This window comes from Nyctibius grandis, chromosome 6 (genome assembly GCF_013368605.1).
Source record: "Nyctibius grandis isolate bNycGra1 chromosome 6, bNycGra1.pri, whole genome shotgun sequence".
Lineage (NCBI taxonomy): Eukaryota > Metazoa > Chordata > Aves > Nyctibiiformes > Nyctibiidae > Nyctibius > Nyctibius grandis.
In genome coordinates, this window is record NC_090663.1 from 12483301 (window position 1) to 12501832 (window position 18532).

Consider the following 18532-nt stretch of genomic DNA (forward strand, 5'->3'; position numbering starts at 1 on the left):
TGTGCTGCCACAGCCAGGATGGATTAAGGAAGGGTATTTGGCAACCAGGTTGCTTTCTTTTAAGATTAATTGAATGAATCACTGGAGTATTGTTGTTGAGCTTTCCGTTTTTTTTCTGAAAAGAAAAAAAAATAAAAATAAAAGAATGGCCTGTAGCTATTTTAGCTGGATTGCTCAGAATAATAATTCTCCAGCAAATAAAATGTAATACTAGCATACCAGCAGCTGGTACTCACTGGAAAGACATATAGCCTGAAGAAAGAAAAAAAAAAAGAAAACCCCTCTTGGCTTCTTCTAACTATTAGGCCATATTACTTTTGCCAACTCATATACCAGATGTAATCCCACAGATTGATCTGTGTAGCCTGTGCGTATCCCCCTGTTAACACAGCCTGCTTGTGCCCCCTCTGTGCTAGCGCTAACAACTGAAGGTGCAATCTATGAACCCGCAAGGGTGACAGGGTAGTGCCTGTTTGCTCACACTATGGGCAATGCCCAGGACTGGGGCTATGAGCCATGTAATGCAATGCTTCCTTTCCACACTGTGTCCTCCCCGCCCCTTTCTAAATAGTTTGATTCAAGCATAAGCAATGAGCGTATGCTTGCTAAACGCCGAGGGCTTGCTACAGTCAAAAGAGTTACTAATGTTTTGAATTCACTTAGGAGGTCCTGCATGGTGTATTGTTTACTAACTGCCAAAGTGTATGTGTTGCAGTGGGAACCAGAAGATGGCTTTCCTTCTTCTCGTAGCAGGAACATTGGAGAAGAAATGTTTTATGATAACGCAGGCCTGTACGATAACTTGCCGTCTCCAAAAATCTTTGCGCGCTATCCACCAGCTGACAGGAAACCCACTAGGTTATCTACTGACAAACTCTCCTCTAACCATTACAAACACCCTGTCTCATCCAATCTGTCTTCTGCTCAGTCTGTCACTAATACCTCTGCTGTGGGGAGGGGATCTGGCTCGCAGGTACTGTACTGTTTAATACTTAACAAAGCTTTATGGTTTTGGCTGTTCTGTTTATCTGGTTGTTATCTTAAGAGCCTTGGGCTATTTCAGTCCCTTAGTCTTAGCACTGAAGTGCTTCGAGTTTAGTCATGAGCCCACTGCAAATGAAACAGGTTTGCTAAGTTGTAAATTCTGATGTGGAAGTATTGGCACCTGGGAAAGGCTTTCCCCACAAGTCTTGATGATTTACAGATTGTGAATAACAAAAAAAGATGTGGCCTTCCAAACTTAACCTGAATGTGCATCTAGCTGCCTTCTGTCTCCTTAAGTGACGACTAAAAAAAAAAAAAAAGTGAAATATGACCTGACTGTGACAGAAAATTTACCCCTCTAGAATTTTACTAATCTGTATATTGTATATACTATGGTTATATATATTGTGCATATATAGATAACATAACATATATATGCTAAATGGTATTGTATATAGTGTGTGTACACCCTATTTAAATTATTGCCTGTTGTTTTCTTCCTCTGAAACAAACCTAAGCCTATGTCTATGCTGCTTTCTGAGGATGGCCTCAGGCTTCTGGACCTCAGCTGAAATGAAAGTGAAGCTAAAGAGAAATGAGATCCTGTATGTTTAGCCTCAATAGCAGACAGGGAGACCCCAGCTGGGGAGCAGATCAAACTCATAGTCATGCCAGGGACCTTCTCTAGAGCCTGTAGCCAGTCTCCAAAAGCTGGTCACTGGCATAAGCCTGTGAATCTATCACAAAATTGGGCAGTTTTCAATCTAATCTGAAATGGAACAGTTAGATAAGTGGTTCCTTCGCATAAGGTACCTGTCATATCACGTGTTAACCTCTATAAAAACTTCATATCGGAATATCAGAATTCAGTAAAGTTGCAGAATTGGAGGTGGACCCGAGCAATAAATTGCCCTGATCCTAGGCTGCAGCAGAAAGCTTCCTGTTGCACTCCCAGTTCAGTCCACAAAAGCTTTAGGAAGCAGGTGACCGGAGATGGCACACGTATGCCCTGTGCTCAGCTAAGGCATCCCCCATGGAAACACTATGCTTAGTCAAGGACAGTGTCAACCTCTTCCCAGGGTTCAGTTCAGCACAGGGGAGCCCTCTAAATAGAAAGCCCTTGAACATGAAATGTGCTGCTTCTGGTAATTTGTCTGGCCATTATGAGAGGTTTTTTAAGTAAGAAAAGCTTTAATTAGTAGCTAGAGGTTGTATAAGAGGAAATTGGTATGGTAACTCCTAACATTTAAAAATGTGTAATAATTATATTGTTTTGAAAAAAAAAATAAATCCATGCACCACAAGGATGGCAAGGTCATACAGGAAATAAGAAACAGTGTTGAATTTTTGTGTGGCAAACCCTGTTGGGTTTGTCTGTATGAAATTAACTCTGACAAACCTGTGTTTCAAGAATCTTTACTGTATAAAATTATTCAAAGCTACAACTTTTCTGCTTTGCAATGACTTTCTTAATATAGTAAATGCCACAGTTTTAAATAACTTTGGAACTGTGATGCCACCAGAGATGGGGAGTCCATCCCCTTGTTGTGCTATGATTGCTGGTGTGGCTCCTGCTGAGCAGGCAGCTCTCAGAGACAACGTCTCTGGAGGAAGCACCGTCTCCAGCTCAATCAATGGGCTCTATTAAGGCTCTCTGAGCAGGCGGCTTTTTGTCAAGCTTTGCCCTTGATGAGAGGGTGACTGTAATGCCGGTGGCACAGGAATAGTTGGAACCCATTTGTCCGTTTGTTTTCGAACAGTTTAAAGGCAAGAAGCCTCCTGCAACTGCTAATGGGATCACTGGGAAAGGGAGAACTTTAAATAGCCAGCCGAAGAAATCTGAATCAGTGTCATGTGTGAAGCGCACCGCGTCCAGTAAGTATGTCTCCTCACTGCTGCCTCGCTTGTGAATGGAGTCATGAGGATACCCAAAACAGCTGTCGTCTTAGCAAACAAGATAAAGAACCACTGTGGTTCTTCTGTGGCTGAGAGGCTGAGTGGGAGATGCCCACCGAGACTTTGAATAGGAGATATTGTGTGCATTGGTGACTCATTAGTACTCCGGCCATGCCACGAGATAAAGGGGTGTCACCTGGAGAATGATAAATATGAGATGTGGACCTGTGGCTCCAAAGTCATGAGCGCAGCAGGGAAAAAAAAAAGAAAGGGTGATGATTCTTCATTTGGGGCAGAGAGTAATTCTGTAGTCCTGTTGGAAGAGGCATATGAGGAGCTGAGAAAGACGTGAGAACACTATATTGGTCAAAAGTGGAAGCACTCTTATCACTAATGAAAAAGAAAAGGTATAACTGAATGACGAAGACAACCACACAGCTCAAAAGCTTCCTCAGAGAGAGGAGATTTCAATTGGTGAGTGGCACGTTCAGAAAGAAGGTTCTTCTGGGCAGGTGACTTGCCTCTAGGAAATCCCTAACAGGGATTGTTTTGCTTAAAGAAGAAAAGACAAAAAGGAAATAGAATTATATTTTTAAAACATGGTTTAAAAAAACACGGCTTCTGCTAGAGAAGGAAAGAATGTTGTTTTGGTTTTTTTTTTTTAATCCCATGATAAACTTTTAAGAAGTCATGGATTTAATGGCAACAAGAGGAATTTGGGTTAGACTTCAGGAAAAAAGTATGTGTCTTTCTAACCATGCAGGTCAGTTGGTACTGGAATAGATAGTTGTGGGAGTAAAGGCATCTCGGTTACTAAAGACCAACTAAAACTGGTTTCACAACTATTTGTCAGGAATGGTTTAGTTGCCTTTGCCTTCAGATATGCAGACAGACAAAGTGATCTGTTAGCTGACCTATTTTCTTTGAGTCTGCAACTGGAGCAGAGGTATAGAAGGGGCTGTGATATAAATTAGACCACAGATACCTGTGAACCATGAAATGAAAGCATTTATACGGGAAATTAAAAAAAGAAAGCTCTCAAGTATCAAAAAAGTGAGAATATCTTTATATTCTCTTATGTCAGGTGAGAAAAGATGTGTGCTTTAAATACTTGAAGTAGGAATGGAAACCAGGCAAAAAGGGCAAACAGGTAGCTCTTCCTCTGACCCCTTCCAATTAAAAATCAAGGGTTCAGAGATAAAGAGGAGCCTCCTTTTCTTCTTCTGAACTACATAGAAAGGCAAGGCCATTTTTCAAAACCAATGTACTGTAACGTGCCTGCTATTTCTCATCTTCCCCGTCTAAATGTAGAGAACAAACTATCTATGCCATATCATTTTGAAAGTTGTGCTTCAGTACTCAGCGGGAATCACAGACCTTGAGAAAAAGTTGGTGGAAGAGGGATGGTAAACCAGTTTCTCAAACCATGAAATGCCTCATGTGGTGTCTCGAGGACTAATTTAAGAGTTCTACTGTTAGTTTAACCATAAATAACCACAATCCAATATATACAGATGCGGAGCAGTACAAATATGGCAAGAATCGTGTGGAGGCAGATGCAAAGAGGTTACAAAGCAAAGAGGAGGAGCTGCTAAAGAGGAAAGAAGCGCTCCGGAATAGGCTGGCCCAGCTCCGCAAAGAAAGAAAAGATCTACGCGCTGCCATTGAAGTCAATGCTGGTATGAGGTGCTTTTTTTGTGCTGAATTCTGCCCTGGGTAGGCTTAATTCTCCAGATAGCTTTGTATTCTGTGCTGAAGACATGCCGCTACAGGAGGTTTGGTTTTGAACAATACTCTGTAATGTCTGTATTTGCTTTCTAGATAGATATAATATATATATTTATTTTATATATATGTGTGTGTGTGTATACACACCTATGAAATAACACTGATGGGGACTTGAGACAAGCAGACCATGGGAGTAATTTTATTGTGAGTGGCTAATTATATTTTCATGACATGGAAAAATAAAACAAATGCTGATTTGAAACTAGACTAGAAACCTAGGGAAGGCACCTGAAAGAAAGCATTTGATTTTTGCTGCTTAACTTCTTACATGAAAAAAGTGGTTTTTACGAAGTATGTAACTTTTTGGTGATGTCACTGCTTTTTAGAGACCTTGTTCCTTACTTTTTTAAAAAGAAAATAATTTCTCTAAGTGTCAGTTTAAATTTCTTATTGAAATAATAACTTTGCTGTGGATGACAGGCAGGAAGACCCAAGTGATTCTTGAAGACAAGTTGAAGAAGTTGGAAGAGGAGTGTAAGCAGAAGGAGGCTGAGCGTGTAAACCTGGAGCTAGAACTGACTGAGGTGAAGGAGAGCCTTAAGAAAGCCTTGGCTGGTGGCATCACACTGGGCTTGGCTATTGAGCCCAAGTCAGGAACATCAAGCCCACAGGTATGCAAAGCCATTATGCAAGTCCCAGTACCACAGGCTGAGAGTACTCTGCCTTCTCAGCTCCAGTAAAATGAGTGGGAACTGAGACTTTTCGAAAGGTTTATTAAGCCCAGGAAATAACAGCAGAACTAAATGCCTTTCTGCATTATTTGCATTCTTCACCTACATCTGGTGTACTTTATAGAGCAGGGGGGAGCAGGTAGACATGGAAATCACAGGCAGTTTGTGTTAGGATAATGTGCAAAAGCTGACACCTCATTGTCCTCAGGACTGTAAAAGTGCATAAACTGAGACACTGCTACATCCCAGGAAAATCTAAATGCACCAAAATCATCGTGCAGTGACTGAGACCTGCTTGTATCGGTCCCCTAGCAGTAACTGTCACTCTTCGCAAGGGCAACATCTCACACATTCACGATGGAGCATGATATGGCTTATGCTATGAATGTGTGTTAGAAGCAGCCATGAGAAGGATCAGAGGGATGTGTCAGTTCTTCCAGATGACCCAATGTTGTTTAATCCCAGAAAACAAACTTGAATTTTCATCAGAGAACACACACTTTGTTTTGTTTTCTTTTCTTCTAACCTCTTTTAGTTTATGCATCATTATTATGAATATGGTTTCTTTAAAAAAAGCTTGCAGTTCTAAGTCTAGATAATAGAAAATATTGCTCATGTGACTATCATCTTTATTAGTCTCCAATTTTCAAGCACCGAACTTTGGAAAACTCTCCAATCTCCAGTTGTGATACCAGTGATACTGAATGCTCCATACCTGTGAACAGTGCAGCAGCTCTGAAGCGACCTCCCTCATCAAATAATTCTCCATGTCGAGGCCATGTCCTTCGAAAAGCAAAGGTGAGAAGACTTATGTCTAATTTTCTTTGTCCTTTTCCTTACTTTAAAAAAAAAAAAAATCTCATTTGCCTGTGGCGAGACAGAGATGGAGAAGGAGAGAGGGAAATGTTGGTTCCTGCTGCTCCTGTGGGTGAAATTTAGCTTTAAGAAGAGAATGTGACATATCTAATTATTTGTATGACTACATAAATACTGCTGATTTTGGGGAACCTTTTGTAGAAGAATCAGTAAGTAGTTTGGAAGATGAATTTGGCTGTGCTCTCTCATTCCCTGTTTTTCTCTGTTCCTTTATAGATTTAATTTGCAAGGTAAGTAAGTGGTCTGTGGTGTAGACAGTCCATCTAAAATTCATAAAGTTACACTAATCTGTGCAGCAAGAAGTGGCTGGAAGAGCACTGTTATAGTAAGTAAGTGTTCTGAAACAACACAAGATCAGGTCTGATCTTCACCAGCTGGTGCAAGAAGAGAATAGTTCTACGTTATAATAATCAACAATGTGTTGTGCAAGTATCTACTCTTAATGTACATTTAAAGTAGAAATTGAATTATTTTAATTTAGTCTCGCAAGAACCAGGCTGAAGTTTGCGGTGCTCTTGTATTGTTAGAGGTTTCTCATTTTTGTGCTTTAGTTTAAATGAGATTTTTCTGACCATTCTTTTGGGCTAAATTTGCTAGCAACATAAGCACGTGTGGGCAGCATGTAAGCAAGGGTGGCAGTAACAGCACTGGCCTAAGCTTTTGTTGATTAAGTAGTTCACTGGTAACTGTCATTATAAACAATAATCATAGACATTTGTCTTCAATGCAGTCAATTTCTTTTTTCAAAACAAAGTATTCTGTATAGGGATTTTTTTAAAGTAATTTTTGGTATGTTGTCTTCATTGGTTATAGACATTTATAGTGACTGAGCATGAGCCGGCACCTAAATGTAGTAGATACTGAAAAAATCATCATCTCAACAAATGATTTGGTTTTCTGGCACATCCTAATATCTCTGTTTCCTCCCCCCAGCCCCCTTTAACCTCTCTGCATTGCCCAGGCCATGAATTACTTCTCCCACTGTACTTCATGTGAGAGCTTTCTCACCCTCCTTCTACTACCATTTCCTCCATCCTTTCCATGGGCATCAACTGCTTTTTCTGCCAGTTAGCCAGATTCATTTAAATTCAACTAAGAATAATTAAACTCAGCATAATAGGTTTCGGTTCTATTTAACATTGAAGTTTGCTGCTTGTGTTTCAAACCTGAAGAAGGCTTCATGTGCTCTAAAGCTTATCTGTGTATTCTTATTATACCCTAATTTGTCTCATAAAGATATCCTCTCTAACTATACACTTTGTCTTCGGTTTGCATGTTAGCACAGCATTATTTGGGGAATGTGGTCTAGCAGGGCACAGTCCTTATGAAAGGGAGCGTGGATTTGTGCTACATGCTGGACAGGCACATTAAAGCCAGCCGTTATCTTCAGAGCTGGAGAAACCAGGGCACTATAAAAACTTAAACAATTTTGGTGTAAAGAATACCTTCCAGCTGTTGTACATTTTTTTTTATGCTCAGCGTATACCATACAGGAAAAACCCTGCTGTGGTGTTTGGTATCACTGTGCTTCAGATGGCATGATAGGTTGGTCAAGCTCTTTTGTGGAGAAATGTTGGATATAAGCTTAGGCTAATCAGAAAGGATATGGAGCTACTAAGCGTATTTCCCATCCTGGGAAAAACAACTCGAAGTGTCCAGTTTAGCTTTAACAGCTTTTTCCTAGAACCTCGTGCACTAAATGTTAAGCGTGAAGTTTTGCTGAATTAGATAGTGCAACCCAAGCTGTACTTGGCCCGTTGGCAAGGAGCTGCAGCCAATGTCTGCCATCAGGTACACATCTGCAGCACACCCTGCTTTCGAGGGGAGTTAACTGTGCACGTGCGAGGGTGGAATCTGGCTCTCGATCCTTTTGGCCTTTTGCAGTTACGCGTGAGCCCAGGCCTTATAGATGTGGCTAAAGCCAGGGCGTCATGCGTTGAGTATCCTGGAGCAGAACTCCCTTGGCTCTCCATGCATGGATGTCAGTGCAGTATGTGGGAGTGAAACAGATCTGACATCGGTGCTAGCGCTCGCATCTTCAGCAACTGGCAAATCTCCCAATGTTATGAGGAGTTGTACAAGCGTTCAAAATGTCAGGTCATCTTCCCCTGCCTCATGCCTGGTATGTATTTGAATGCACTGAATGCCTCCCTTCTTGCTCTTCCCTTGCATGAAGGATGCTGAGTCTGTCACCAGCCAGCCTCGTGTTTGCAGCCACCCTCATGTCACCGTCGTGCTAGTGTTAAATCTAAGAGCTAGCAGATTTAACTAGTGTTAAATCTAAGAGCTAGCAGCAATTTGGGGATTGACTGCTTAGGACATACACTGTACATATAAACATATACACACATATATATATATGTATATTTGGATTTTTTACCTTTTCTGTTTGTAACATATGTTTTTAATTTAAAAAAAAATATAATAATGCATATTTTCAGGAAGTCAGAAGGCATTTTAATTGCGATCTTGTTAATCTCCACTTGGCTGGAAATTGAGACTGTATTAAAATGTGGAAAACAATATCCTGCCTTAGCATTCCTAGAGGAGTAAAATACTCCAAATATCCTTGCTGTACAAGAAAAACAATTATTTAAATATTTCACATTTCAAATGAATTTCTAAAACCAAATTGTTATGTGTAGCAGGAAACTGCAATGAGTATTTCTGATATGTTTTTCAAAACTGGTCGACTGGTGAATGTCAGCAGCTTACATTTTGCGTATGTTCAGGAATTGGAGAAGAAAAGGAGCTCTCCCAGTTTCCCAGCTCCCTGTCAGGCTGTCAGTGTTGACTTAAACATTTTTTTCATTGGTGTGAACCTGCTGCAGAAATGGAAAACAAAGAAGTAGTTCTTCTGCACCTGCAAAAGAAGCTACTGCTTGCAAGGCTCATTTAATACTTCTAGAAAAATTCTCCTCCCAGACTTCCTTTAGAGCTTTGGCAGCATATACATAGAGAATATACATTTAAAGTAATATACATTTTAAAGCAATTTACTTTTTTATCAATACTGTGTTTTAAGTTTAGATGTGCCATAATTTGAAGTGTAAAACTAAATATTTAAAACATATTGTATTTTAATGAAGGTACCATTTAAATGAAAAAAACCCCATAAGATTAAAAAAAAAAGCTATTGTCTACCTGCTTTAAACCCAAGATTTTTTTTCTTATATTGCTAAAGCAGCCACCAACTGTGACCTTAGTTTTGCTTTACCAATGGTTGAAGAGGTGTCACGGTCATGCAGCTGTTCAACCAAACTAATGCTATTACTGCTTTCAGCAGCAGAAATAGATAGTTACATGGGTAAGTAACAGGTTTCAGTCAGAGCTCTTAAATGTTGTGGAATGAGCGTTAAATTCAGGAATTCAGGTTGGGAGCCAAGTCAGCAGGCTGCCTGCAGAGTGTCTCTGCAGAGTTGATGGGTGGGAGAGGAATCTGCAGACTCCAGAGCCTGGCTCAGAGCAGCTGGGTGGTTACTCCATGGGGATTACGCCAGCGAGAGGCCAACTCCTTCGTATCTTCATTATTTCCTAATTGCTGTAGGGGTGTGATTCAGGGAGTAGGTACCATATGGATGTCCTAGGCTGAGGCCATCCGTCTTCAGCTCTTCTGCTGTTATGTACTGTTAGGAAATACTGTAGGTATCACTCAATAGCCACAAGTTTGACGTAACTGGGTGTTTAGCTATAGCAATCTCACAATTTTCACTTATGTGGCAGAAGAAATGGCTATAGCTTGCTCTGAGACATATGGATGAAAGCATTATAGTTTACGTGCTTGCTGTGGGTGGTAGGTGGTGTTGTCCTCAGCTAACAGGTGGGGAAACTGAGGCACAGAAAGGCAAAGTGATTTCTTTATCTTGCCAAGCAGTAGCTCAACTTGGATTATGTATACGGGAAACAAATGCAATGTAAACTGATTTGTTTTTCTTTACCCTGCCTGTAAGTCTCTTTACCTCAGTAAGCTGCCCTTTTTAGCCATAGAAATGTGTGTCTGCCATGAGTTTTATAATAAAAAATTGAAGAGTAGTAAAGCAATCACTTGGTGTCAGCTATGAGAGAGTGCTTTCTGCTGTCTCGTGCAAGCAAGTTAGAAAGCCCTATATGCTAAATCAGCCTCTTACTCAGCTTCAGCTGAGTGCTTTAGACCAACTGCGATGTGCGAATTTGCTCCGTAAGTACCCTTTGCAGAAAACAAACATGGCTTATTTGCACAGCACTAGAGAAGAAGTTGCCGTACATAGTTGCGGAAGGGTGGAAGCCGCGCACAGACGCTATCAGGACATACTTGCTAGCATTCCCTAATTTGTGGGCAGAAGGCTGGATCCAGCGAAGTTAATGGAAAACCTGTTACTGACCTCAGCTGGCTTTGGCTTAGCAGATCTGATGACATCAGTGAAATATCCTGATTTCTCTAACATTTTCCATATCTTTTTTTTTCCCCCCTTCCAGGAATGGGAGATGAAGAATGGAACATAAATATAGCAAAACCACTCACTTTCCATAAAGGCCTTACCTATTATGGACCAAGACACAGGCTGAAAAAGACTCATCTGAAAGGTGGTATCAAGCGATACAACATAAGAGGTTTTATAATTCTGTTAAGTTAATGGTAGCTTGGCACTAATTTGCCTGTATTCCCTCTACTGTATTGCTGTGTAACTACGTGTGCCCCTTTTTATTAGATGTAACTCTTTATTTCCAACTTCACCGGTAAAGAAAATGAAAACCAAAAAAAAACCAAACCAACGATAGTAAGTAAAAAGGAGCACAAAGTTGCAGTTGAAAGTTTACTTTGCTGAAACAGCACAGACCAGCAATGTTCATTATATCGCATCAGACGGCCTGAACACTGCTGAAGGCTGGTGCATTAAGCCCAGTGTGAAGTCATTACGGATGAGAAGTACTCTTACAGGTTAAAACTGACTTTGTGAGGTCTGCCACAGAGGTGGCTGAGCGAAGTCTTGCTCGGTAGCAGTCGCTTCTCTGTTAGCTGTTCGCGTGGCAAAAGAAAACTGGAGGAATGTATTCACAGCAATGCCATGGCTTGCTTGAGCTGGGAAGGCAGGAGCTCCTCAGTGCCACCGACCTCTACGCTGGTGTCAGACCGTGGGATGACATAAGTCAGCTGTGAAGCATTTTTTGGATACTTTTTAGAGAGATGCTTTTGTCATTGGGAGGTAAAAAGCTGCCATATTTTGAAAAAAATGCATTTTAGTATGTTCTCTTTATTACTATTCCGAAGCACAGTCATTTCAAAGGTCATGTTGAACTATGATTTGTTCATGATTTTTTTAAAAGGCAAACAGGTGTTTTAGATATGGCTTCTTTTCTATACTTTTTGAAAAAGAAAAAGAAAACGTAATTGAAATTAATCCTCAGTGGCAACTCAGAATAGCTTATGCAGTCAGTCTTGTTTTTGTTTTTTATAATATAATATTGTTAAACTTGAGTTATAGAACACTGCTGTACTTTGTTTCCTTCATCTTTTCAGACCTCAGCTATTATTTTTGAGGAAGATGGACTGAAAAGATGATAATTTCCAGACTCTTTTATACACAATTTTACAAAGAATTGGGGATTTTCTCAGACAGGAGTCTATTTCTGTTTACTAGGAAACAGCGTCTTGCATTTTAGTTGGTAAAATTATAGAAATCTGTTCTTCTTTGTCCCATCCATGTCACTCCTGAGAACTTACATACAGGAAATTGCCAACTAAAGTCCTTCAAAATCTCTACATTGGGTTTAAAATTCAGGAGAGGGAGAGGGAAAAAAACATATAATGAGTTGGGTTCTTTTAATTTTTTTCTCTGTGTTTTTTTTTAAGCCTTTGGAGAGCCTTCAATCACATTCTCAAGATTTTTTTCCTCCTCAACTGTGAAGACTAGAAAATTACTTTAATTAAAAAAATTAAAATACTACTCATATTTTGAGATAATCACAGATGTTAGGGCTGGAGTCTTGATAATTAGTTAAGACTTGCAATTAAAACCACAGAAGCTGACAAGACAGAAGTTATCAAGGATCACATCTCTTATGGCCCAGCCTATAGTTTGTCTCTTACCTTTAGGAATAGGTGTGTGTAACTCCTGAAGGGTATGCTGGGATTCCCGGCTGAGCTGGATGACAGAGGACTCCCTGCAGGAGCTGGTGGGATTTGAAGGCACAGAGCTATCAGAAAGACCTGATAGCTGCTAGGACACAGGGCTGTGCCCCTGTTCCCAGATGCAATTAGTGCCAGGGATCCCATTGACCTTAGCAGAGTAGAAATGGGGCCCAACACGAGAAAAGGCTCCTTGGGACTATGCTTTGTACAAAGTGCCACAGGAATGCAGACACAGTAGGGAAGCAAGTGTCAGTGTGGTATTTTACTGAAAACCGGATTTTTTTTTATATTATTTTTAGGTCATCTGCTTACTTACTAACTCTATAGTGGAGGGCACATTCTATGCTGTATGACTATGGACTAAACAGTATCAAGTTCCCATAAATATTAGCAGAAACAAATTTGAAGCAAAAGTAAGTTCATTTAGGCTTTTTATTTCAAATTAAGTTATTTATTTGTATATTTCAATAAATATTTAATTTATATCTGTACATATTTATGATGCAAAATAGGCTTCTAGTCAACGTTTGCAATGATGTAACAGTTGCCATTAAGAAGCAATGCAGAGTAGTCAAAAGCCAAATCACTTGTCCTATTTACCCAATATTGGCATTGTATCTTCCACCCCCTATATCCCATGGGAAAAAAAAAAATCCTTGGCAAGGACAGGGTTTAATCCGTGCCTGAGACAGAAGTGTGCAAACTTCTGTCCAAGCAAACAGAAATCACGTTGTGCTGGGGCCGTGCACACAACCCTACCCCCGATGCTGCAGTCTTCTGCTCTGCCTTAGACACAGCACTCAGCACGTACAGCACCCACTGCAGCAGGGGCTGCTGGCAAAATTAAGGATCTTTCACCCTTCCTCCAGCAAAGGCTCCATGAAGCCTCCGCCGCCCTCTCACCCCCAAGCCGGCACGTACTGTAATTGTATGTATGTCTCTAATGTACGCTGGTACCATCGTGCTTTGCATTAGTGACATCTCTATTCTATATAATGGCCAAGGTTTTGAAAGGAGGAAAACAAAAAACCTTGGGAAATAACCTCTTTGTAGGCTACATCTGGTGCTGTGAAATATACTCCATTTTGTTGAATAGTACTAGTGCTGTACAATTTTTTATAAAAAGTGGCAGAGCTTGTATTTTCACCATTTTTTAGATTTCAGGATGACCAGGCAAAGTCAGCAATAGAGCAGCATGACTTTTCTTTTAAAGGAAAACTCTTCTATTATAAACCATTGCATTTCTATGTCTTTTAAGAAAATGTTACACTTGTGCTTCCTCAACAAACTCCTGTTACTGTACCAGGTGCTTTTTTTATTGGGTTTTTTTTATGGGTGATGCTTTTTTTAAAAAAAAAAAAACAGATCATAACTTTGGGGGATAAAAGGTGGTGGTTTTTTTTAATAAGATGATTGTGGCAATTTGATTTTTCAAATGGAGAATACTTAATTTAGTATCAATTTTTGTTAAAGACACTTTCAATTTAATTGGCCCAGGCTGTTTGTTGTAAGATAATGTTCTCATATTAAGAATGTAATTATTTCCTTATTGTATTTTTTAAAAAACAAAATGATATTTAAAAATCTCTGTGAAAAAAAGCATGAAAGAAACATGAAAAAAGTTTTTGTTTTATTTTTGTTATTGGATATGTTGGCAGTGCCCATTAGAATTGACTGTAAATATAGTCTTTCTACTGTTTTTCTCAATGTATTTAAGTTTTTTGACACACATTCATCGAAACTTCTGTAAAAAAGAAAAAAAAAAGTCCAAATTAGACCCACCTACAAATGTGTGTCTTAGTAGCTTCAACTAACCTTATGCCTTTCTAGTTTATTCTTCAGAAAGTCTTGCAGAGTGTGAAAAAAGACTGGCACCTGGTAGGTGTGACAGATCCAAGGTCATTATTAATAAAGTTACCTGTCAAAAAAAGAAGTACTTGCATTGTTGTTTCTCGGTATTTGTCAGTATAAGTAGGTGGCACCTTAGCAGGACGCCCGCAATAGCTCTCTTCCAGGACAGGTTAGAATTAGTATTTTTTTGGTATCAGTTCTGTCCCCATTTAACTGTGCGATGACGTTCTGCAGCTTGAACGCAGTCTATCTAAGGCAGAGCCCGGCAATGGAAAATGGAAGTTCAATGTATTCAGAGCTCATAGAATAAGTTACCACTTATTGAGTCTTACTGCATCAGTTTGCTTAGATGTCATCCCCGTTAATAAATAATGTAAAGGTGTAAAACATTAAAAATTACCCCTAAGAAATTGAAGTGGATCAAAATCAAACTGAGCTAATTATGAGGCTGCTTGTCTAGGAATTTAGCAATTCCTTGTAGATGACTGACAAATTAGATTGAGAACTGATAAGCCATAATTACCCCTAGCTGCTTTTCCTAGATTTACCTCTTGCTCCCATTACACTAAAATTATTGCCAAATGTCATGCTGAAATAGAAAATATATTTCATTTTACCAAGCTCAGGGAAGCAGTATTATAAAGTAGTCTAATTGGTTTCCTTTCTGTACTCACAGCCTTCATGACCTCAGGAGAAAGAGGTGGTCAGCATATGTAAAACATGTCATGGTGGTATAGCTAATAAGAATTGTCTCTCAAGTAGACACAGCGTTTTGTCTGCTTAATCAAAGCTTACAACTCTTCTCTTCACTGTCTTTTGTCAATTAAAAAGCCTTCAAAAGCAAAGCAAATTATTAGTATTTCTCTAGAGAAAGAAAGAATGTCTGTAGAAAAGATATATATAGGACAAATTTTATAAAAATATGTTATATATAAAAATATATTTAGAATAGTTGTGTATATAATATATACTATTATTATAGTATAATAGTATATATGCAAAAATTCAAGAACTAATACCTTAAGTTACTCAGGCTCATGGCCTAAAAAAGCCTTAAAGAGGATCTTAGTGTTTTTCTGTAAGCTACATTTAGTATTTGGTCTACCCAGTTGCACCTCAAAGTCATTCAATATGAAAGACCCCACCAACACTTAACTTACTCCATTGTATTTTATTCTTGCAGGTGGGCACCCACAGTGTAAACATTGCAGTGCTTTGATGTTCAGTTCTTTTTAATATTTTTTTTAATTAGTGCATAAGTCGAGCACCATCAGACCCCTCATTACAGCACTTAAGCACAGGGCTTTATAAGGAAGGACTCCTTGCTAGAGAATGAACGATGCCAAGTGTGACACCATTTTTCTAATGGAGAGGGGAAAAAATCAGGAAACACAGACTTCTACAGCTGTACTGGGCAAATTGGTGTAATAAAATGAAGAATTAGCAAACAGACTGAGAAATCAGTGTACTTGACTAAACACAGTTTTTATACTGGGGTGTCATTGCTCATGAGATGCTAAGAGGACTGTAAGGCTTGTTGGAGAGCAGCATAGGGGAAAGGGACCTGGGAGTCCTAGTGGACAGCAGGATGACCATGAGCCAGCAGTGTGCCCTTGTGGCCAAGAATGCCAATGCATCCTGGGCTGGTATTAGAAGGGGTGTGGTTAGCAGGTCAAGAGAGGTTCTCCTCCCCCTCTACTCTGCCCTGGTGAGGCCGCATCTGGAATATTGTGTCCAGCTCCGGGCCCCTCAGTTCAAGAAGGACAGGGAACTGCTAGAGAGAGTCCAGCGCAGAGCCACGAAGATGATTAAGGGGGTGGAACATCTCCCTTATGAGGAGAGGCTGAGGGAGCTGGGTCTCTTTAGCTTAGAGAAGAGGAGACTGAGGGGTGACCTCATTAATGTTTATAAATATGTAAAGGGCAAGTGTCATGAGGATGGAGCCAGGCTCTTCTCAGTGACATCCCTTGACAGGACAAGGGGCAATGGGTGCAAGCTGGAACACAGGAGGCTCCACATAAATATGAGGAAAAACTTCTTTTCGGTGAGGGTAACCAAACACTGGAACAGGCTGCCCAGAGAGGTTGTGGAGTCTCCTTCTCTGGAGACATTCGAAACCCGCCTGGACGCGTTCCTGTGTGACTATGGTCCTAGGCAATCCTGCTCCGGCAGGGGGATTGGACTAGATGATCTTTCGAGGTCCCTTCCAATCCCTAACATTCTGTGCTTCTGTGATTCTGTGAAGGCTGTTAATGAGCATCCAGGAAAAGAACATATTTTGCTTGAATTTCTTCAACTTACTTTTGACACACAAGATGGACCTGTAAAGAGGTTTAAGTAAAGGAAAAGACACGATAGGATAAACAACTGGTTGGTAAGCAAACAAAAAACAGGGCATAAATTCTCTATTTCTAGTCGTCTTGGCCTTGGAATCCCATAGGGCTGGGGTCTGAGCCATGTGCATACCAGAATAGCTGAAATAATTGGGAAAAAAAAGAGATTAAAAATCTGCTGTTACTAATTTATTCAGGATAGTAAGTCAACTACAAGGATTTCCAGAAATACCTTTCACAACTTCACCAGTGATTAAAATGTCAAAAGAAATGCAATGTAGATAAATGTAGAAAGAACTGTCTGTGGTAAGAAAAGAAAAAAATTTTTAAAAAAATCTAGACAGTTATGAGCACCAAAATAGCTCTGACTATGGATGATGATCATGGAGTTTTAATAGTTAGGTCCAAGAAAATCTCCATGAACTGCATAGTAATAATAATTTAAAGAAAAACAAAAACAAAAGCAAAAAACATCGCTAGCAAATACCCTGTGGTCTAAAATGCAGTAAGTAGCTCTAGACCCTGCCTGACCAAGACACACATAACACATCACAGCATGCACTCTCAGCAGCAAAGCATCCTGGGCTGTAATAACACCTGTTGTCCAGGGCACCAAATGCCCCCATTGACAGAGATCACAGAATCACAGAATGTTAGGGATTGGAAGGGACCTCGAAAGATCATCTAGTCCAATCCCCTGCCGGAGCAGGATTGCCTAGACCATATCACACAGGAAGGCGTCCAGGCGGGTTTCGAATGTCTCCAGAGAAGGAGACTCCACAACCTCTCTGGGCAGGCCTGTTCCAGTGTTCGGTCACCCTCACTGTAAAGACGTTTTTCCTCATATTTATGTGGAACCTCCTGTGTTCCAGCTTGCACCCATTGCCCCTTGTCCTGTCAAGGGATGTCACTGAGAAGAGCCTGGCTCCATCCTCATGACACTTGCCCTTTACATATTTATAAACATTAATGAAGTCACCCCTCAGTCTCCTCTTCTCTAAGCTAAAGAGACCCAGCTCCCTGGGTCTAGATAACACTAGATAACTAGTTGTTCTAGATAACACTAGAACAACTGCTACGCACAAGAACTTGTACAAACAAGAGGTAAAAGAAGAAAAATGCCCACCTACCATCTCTGATACCTCCATGATCTGCTTTAGGACCTATAGAACATTATCCAAAATCTGGGCACTGAACGTCATAAATAGATAAACTCATATGGTTGATGGTACAAGGGCAAGAAAGAGATCCAAAAGTACAGAAACCTCCGCATACAGGGAAAAATAATACTGATTTTAGAATTAAATTCAAAGGGAAAACAAAGATAAGGGCTCTTCAGTTTGAAAAAAAAATCTTGAGGAGGGGAAAGAATATGTTAAAAGGTTATAAAAATCAGCAGCAGAATGTGACATAGGAATGAAATCCTTGTCACTAATGGTACAAATTCTGAGGGTATCAAACTTAATGGGGCAGGTTCAAAACAACTACACAGAGGTACTGTCACTGCCTAATTCAGCTATGGAACGTCTTGCCACAGAATTTTGTGGATGCTAGAAGCTTATACAGGTCCATAAACAATAAAGAAAATTCACGTCAGAAAAGAATTACTGAAGGCTATTAAGCACAGAGCTACCAGCTCTGGAGCAGAAAGTTCCAGCTCCACAGTGGATGGAGGCTGATAGCGCATAGTGGGTAAGTTTCCTCGCGTGCTTCCCCCTGTTTCGCTGCCATATTGCTATTGATAATCAAGCTCGTTTCTTTCATAAAGACTATTTAATTTTTCCCACAAAAGCATTCTCTCCTATAAATAATGTATCATATTCTTTTCAATTTGATTTTTAAGGAAGCATCTCTCTTAAGATCAAGACAATGTGACGTTACTCCTTCACAATATGTTAGATAACTGAAATAATTACATCAAGGATATTCCTCTCTCCTGATAACAAGGATATAATTTTCCTATTTTTGTAGAATTGTAGCTCAGTAGAATTACAGCTACACGGTCCTGAGTTGAACTTAAGTGA

The 18532-nt window shown here is 39.9% G+C and overlaps 1 protein-coding gene across 2 annotated transcripts in view; it reads left to right on the forward strand.

The window, feature by feature from the left end:
• AFAP1 (actin filament associated protein 1) overlaps positions 1 to 11460 on the forward strand; it is a 118046-nt gene extending 106586 nt beyond the window's left edge. Inside the window, exons 13-17 of one of the 2 annotated variants that reach the window (XM_068403408.1) lie at positions 2745 to 2859; positions 4395 to 4559; positions 5089 to 5279; positions 5976 to 6137; positions 10671 to 11460. In XM_068403408.1, the coding sequence (XP_068259509.1) occupies positions 2745 to 2859; positions 4395 to 4559; positions 5089 to 5279; positions 5976 to 6137; positions 10671 to 10697 (660 nt within the window). In that variant the 3' untranslated portion in view covers positions 10698 to 11460. The remainder of the gene's footprint in view (positions 1 to 2744; positions 2860 to 4394; positions 4560 to 5088; positions 5280 to 5975; positions 6138 to 10670) is intronic. The other variant, XM_068403410.1, reaches the window with a different exon arrangement.
• The last annotated feature ends 7072 nt before the right edge of the window (positions 11461 to 18532 follow it).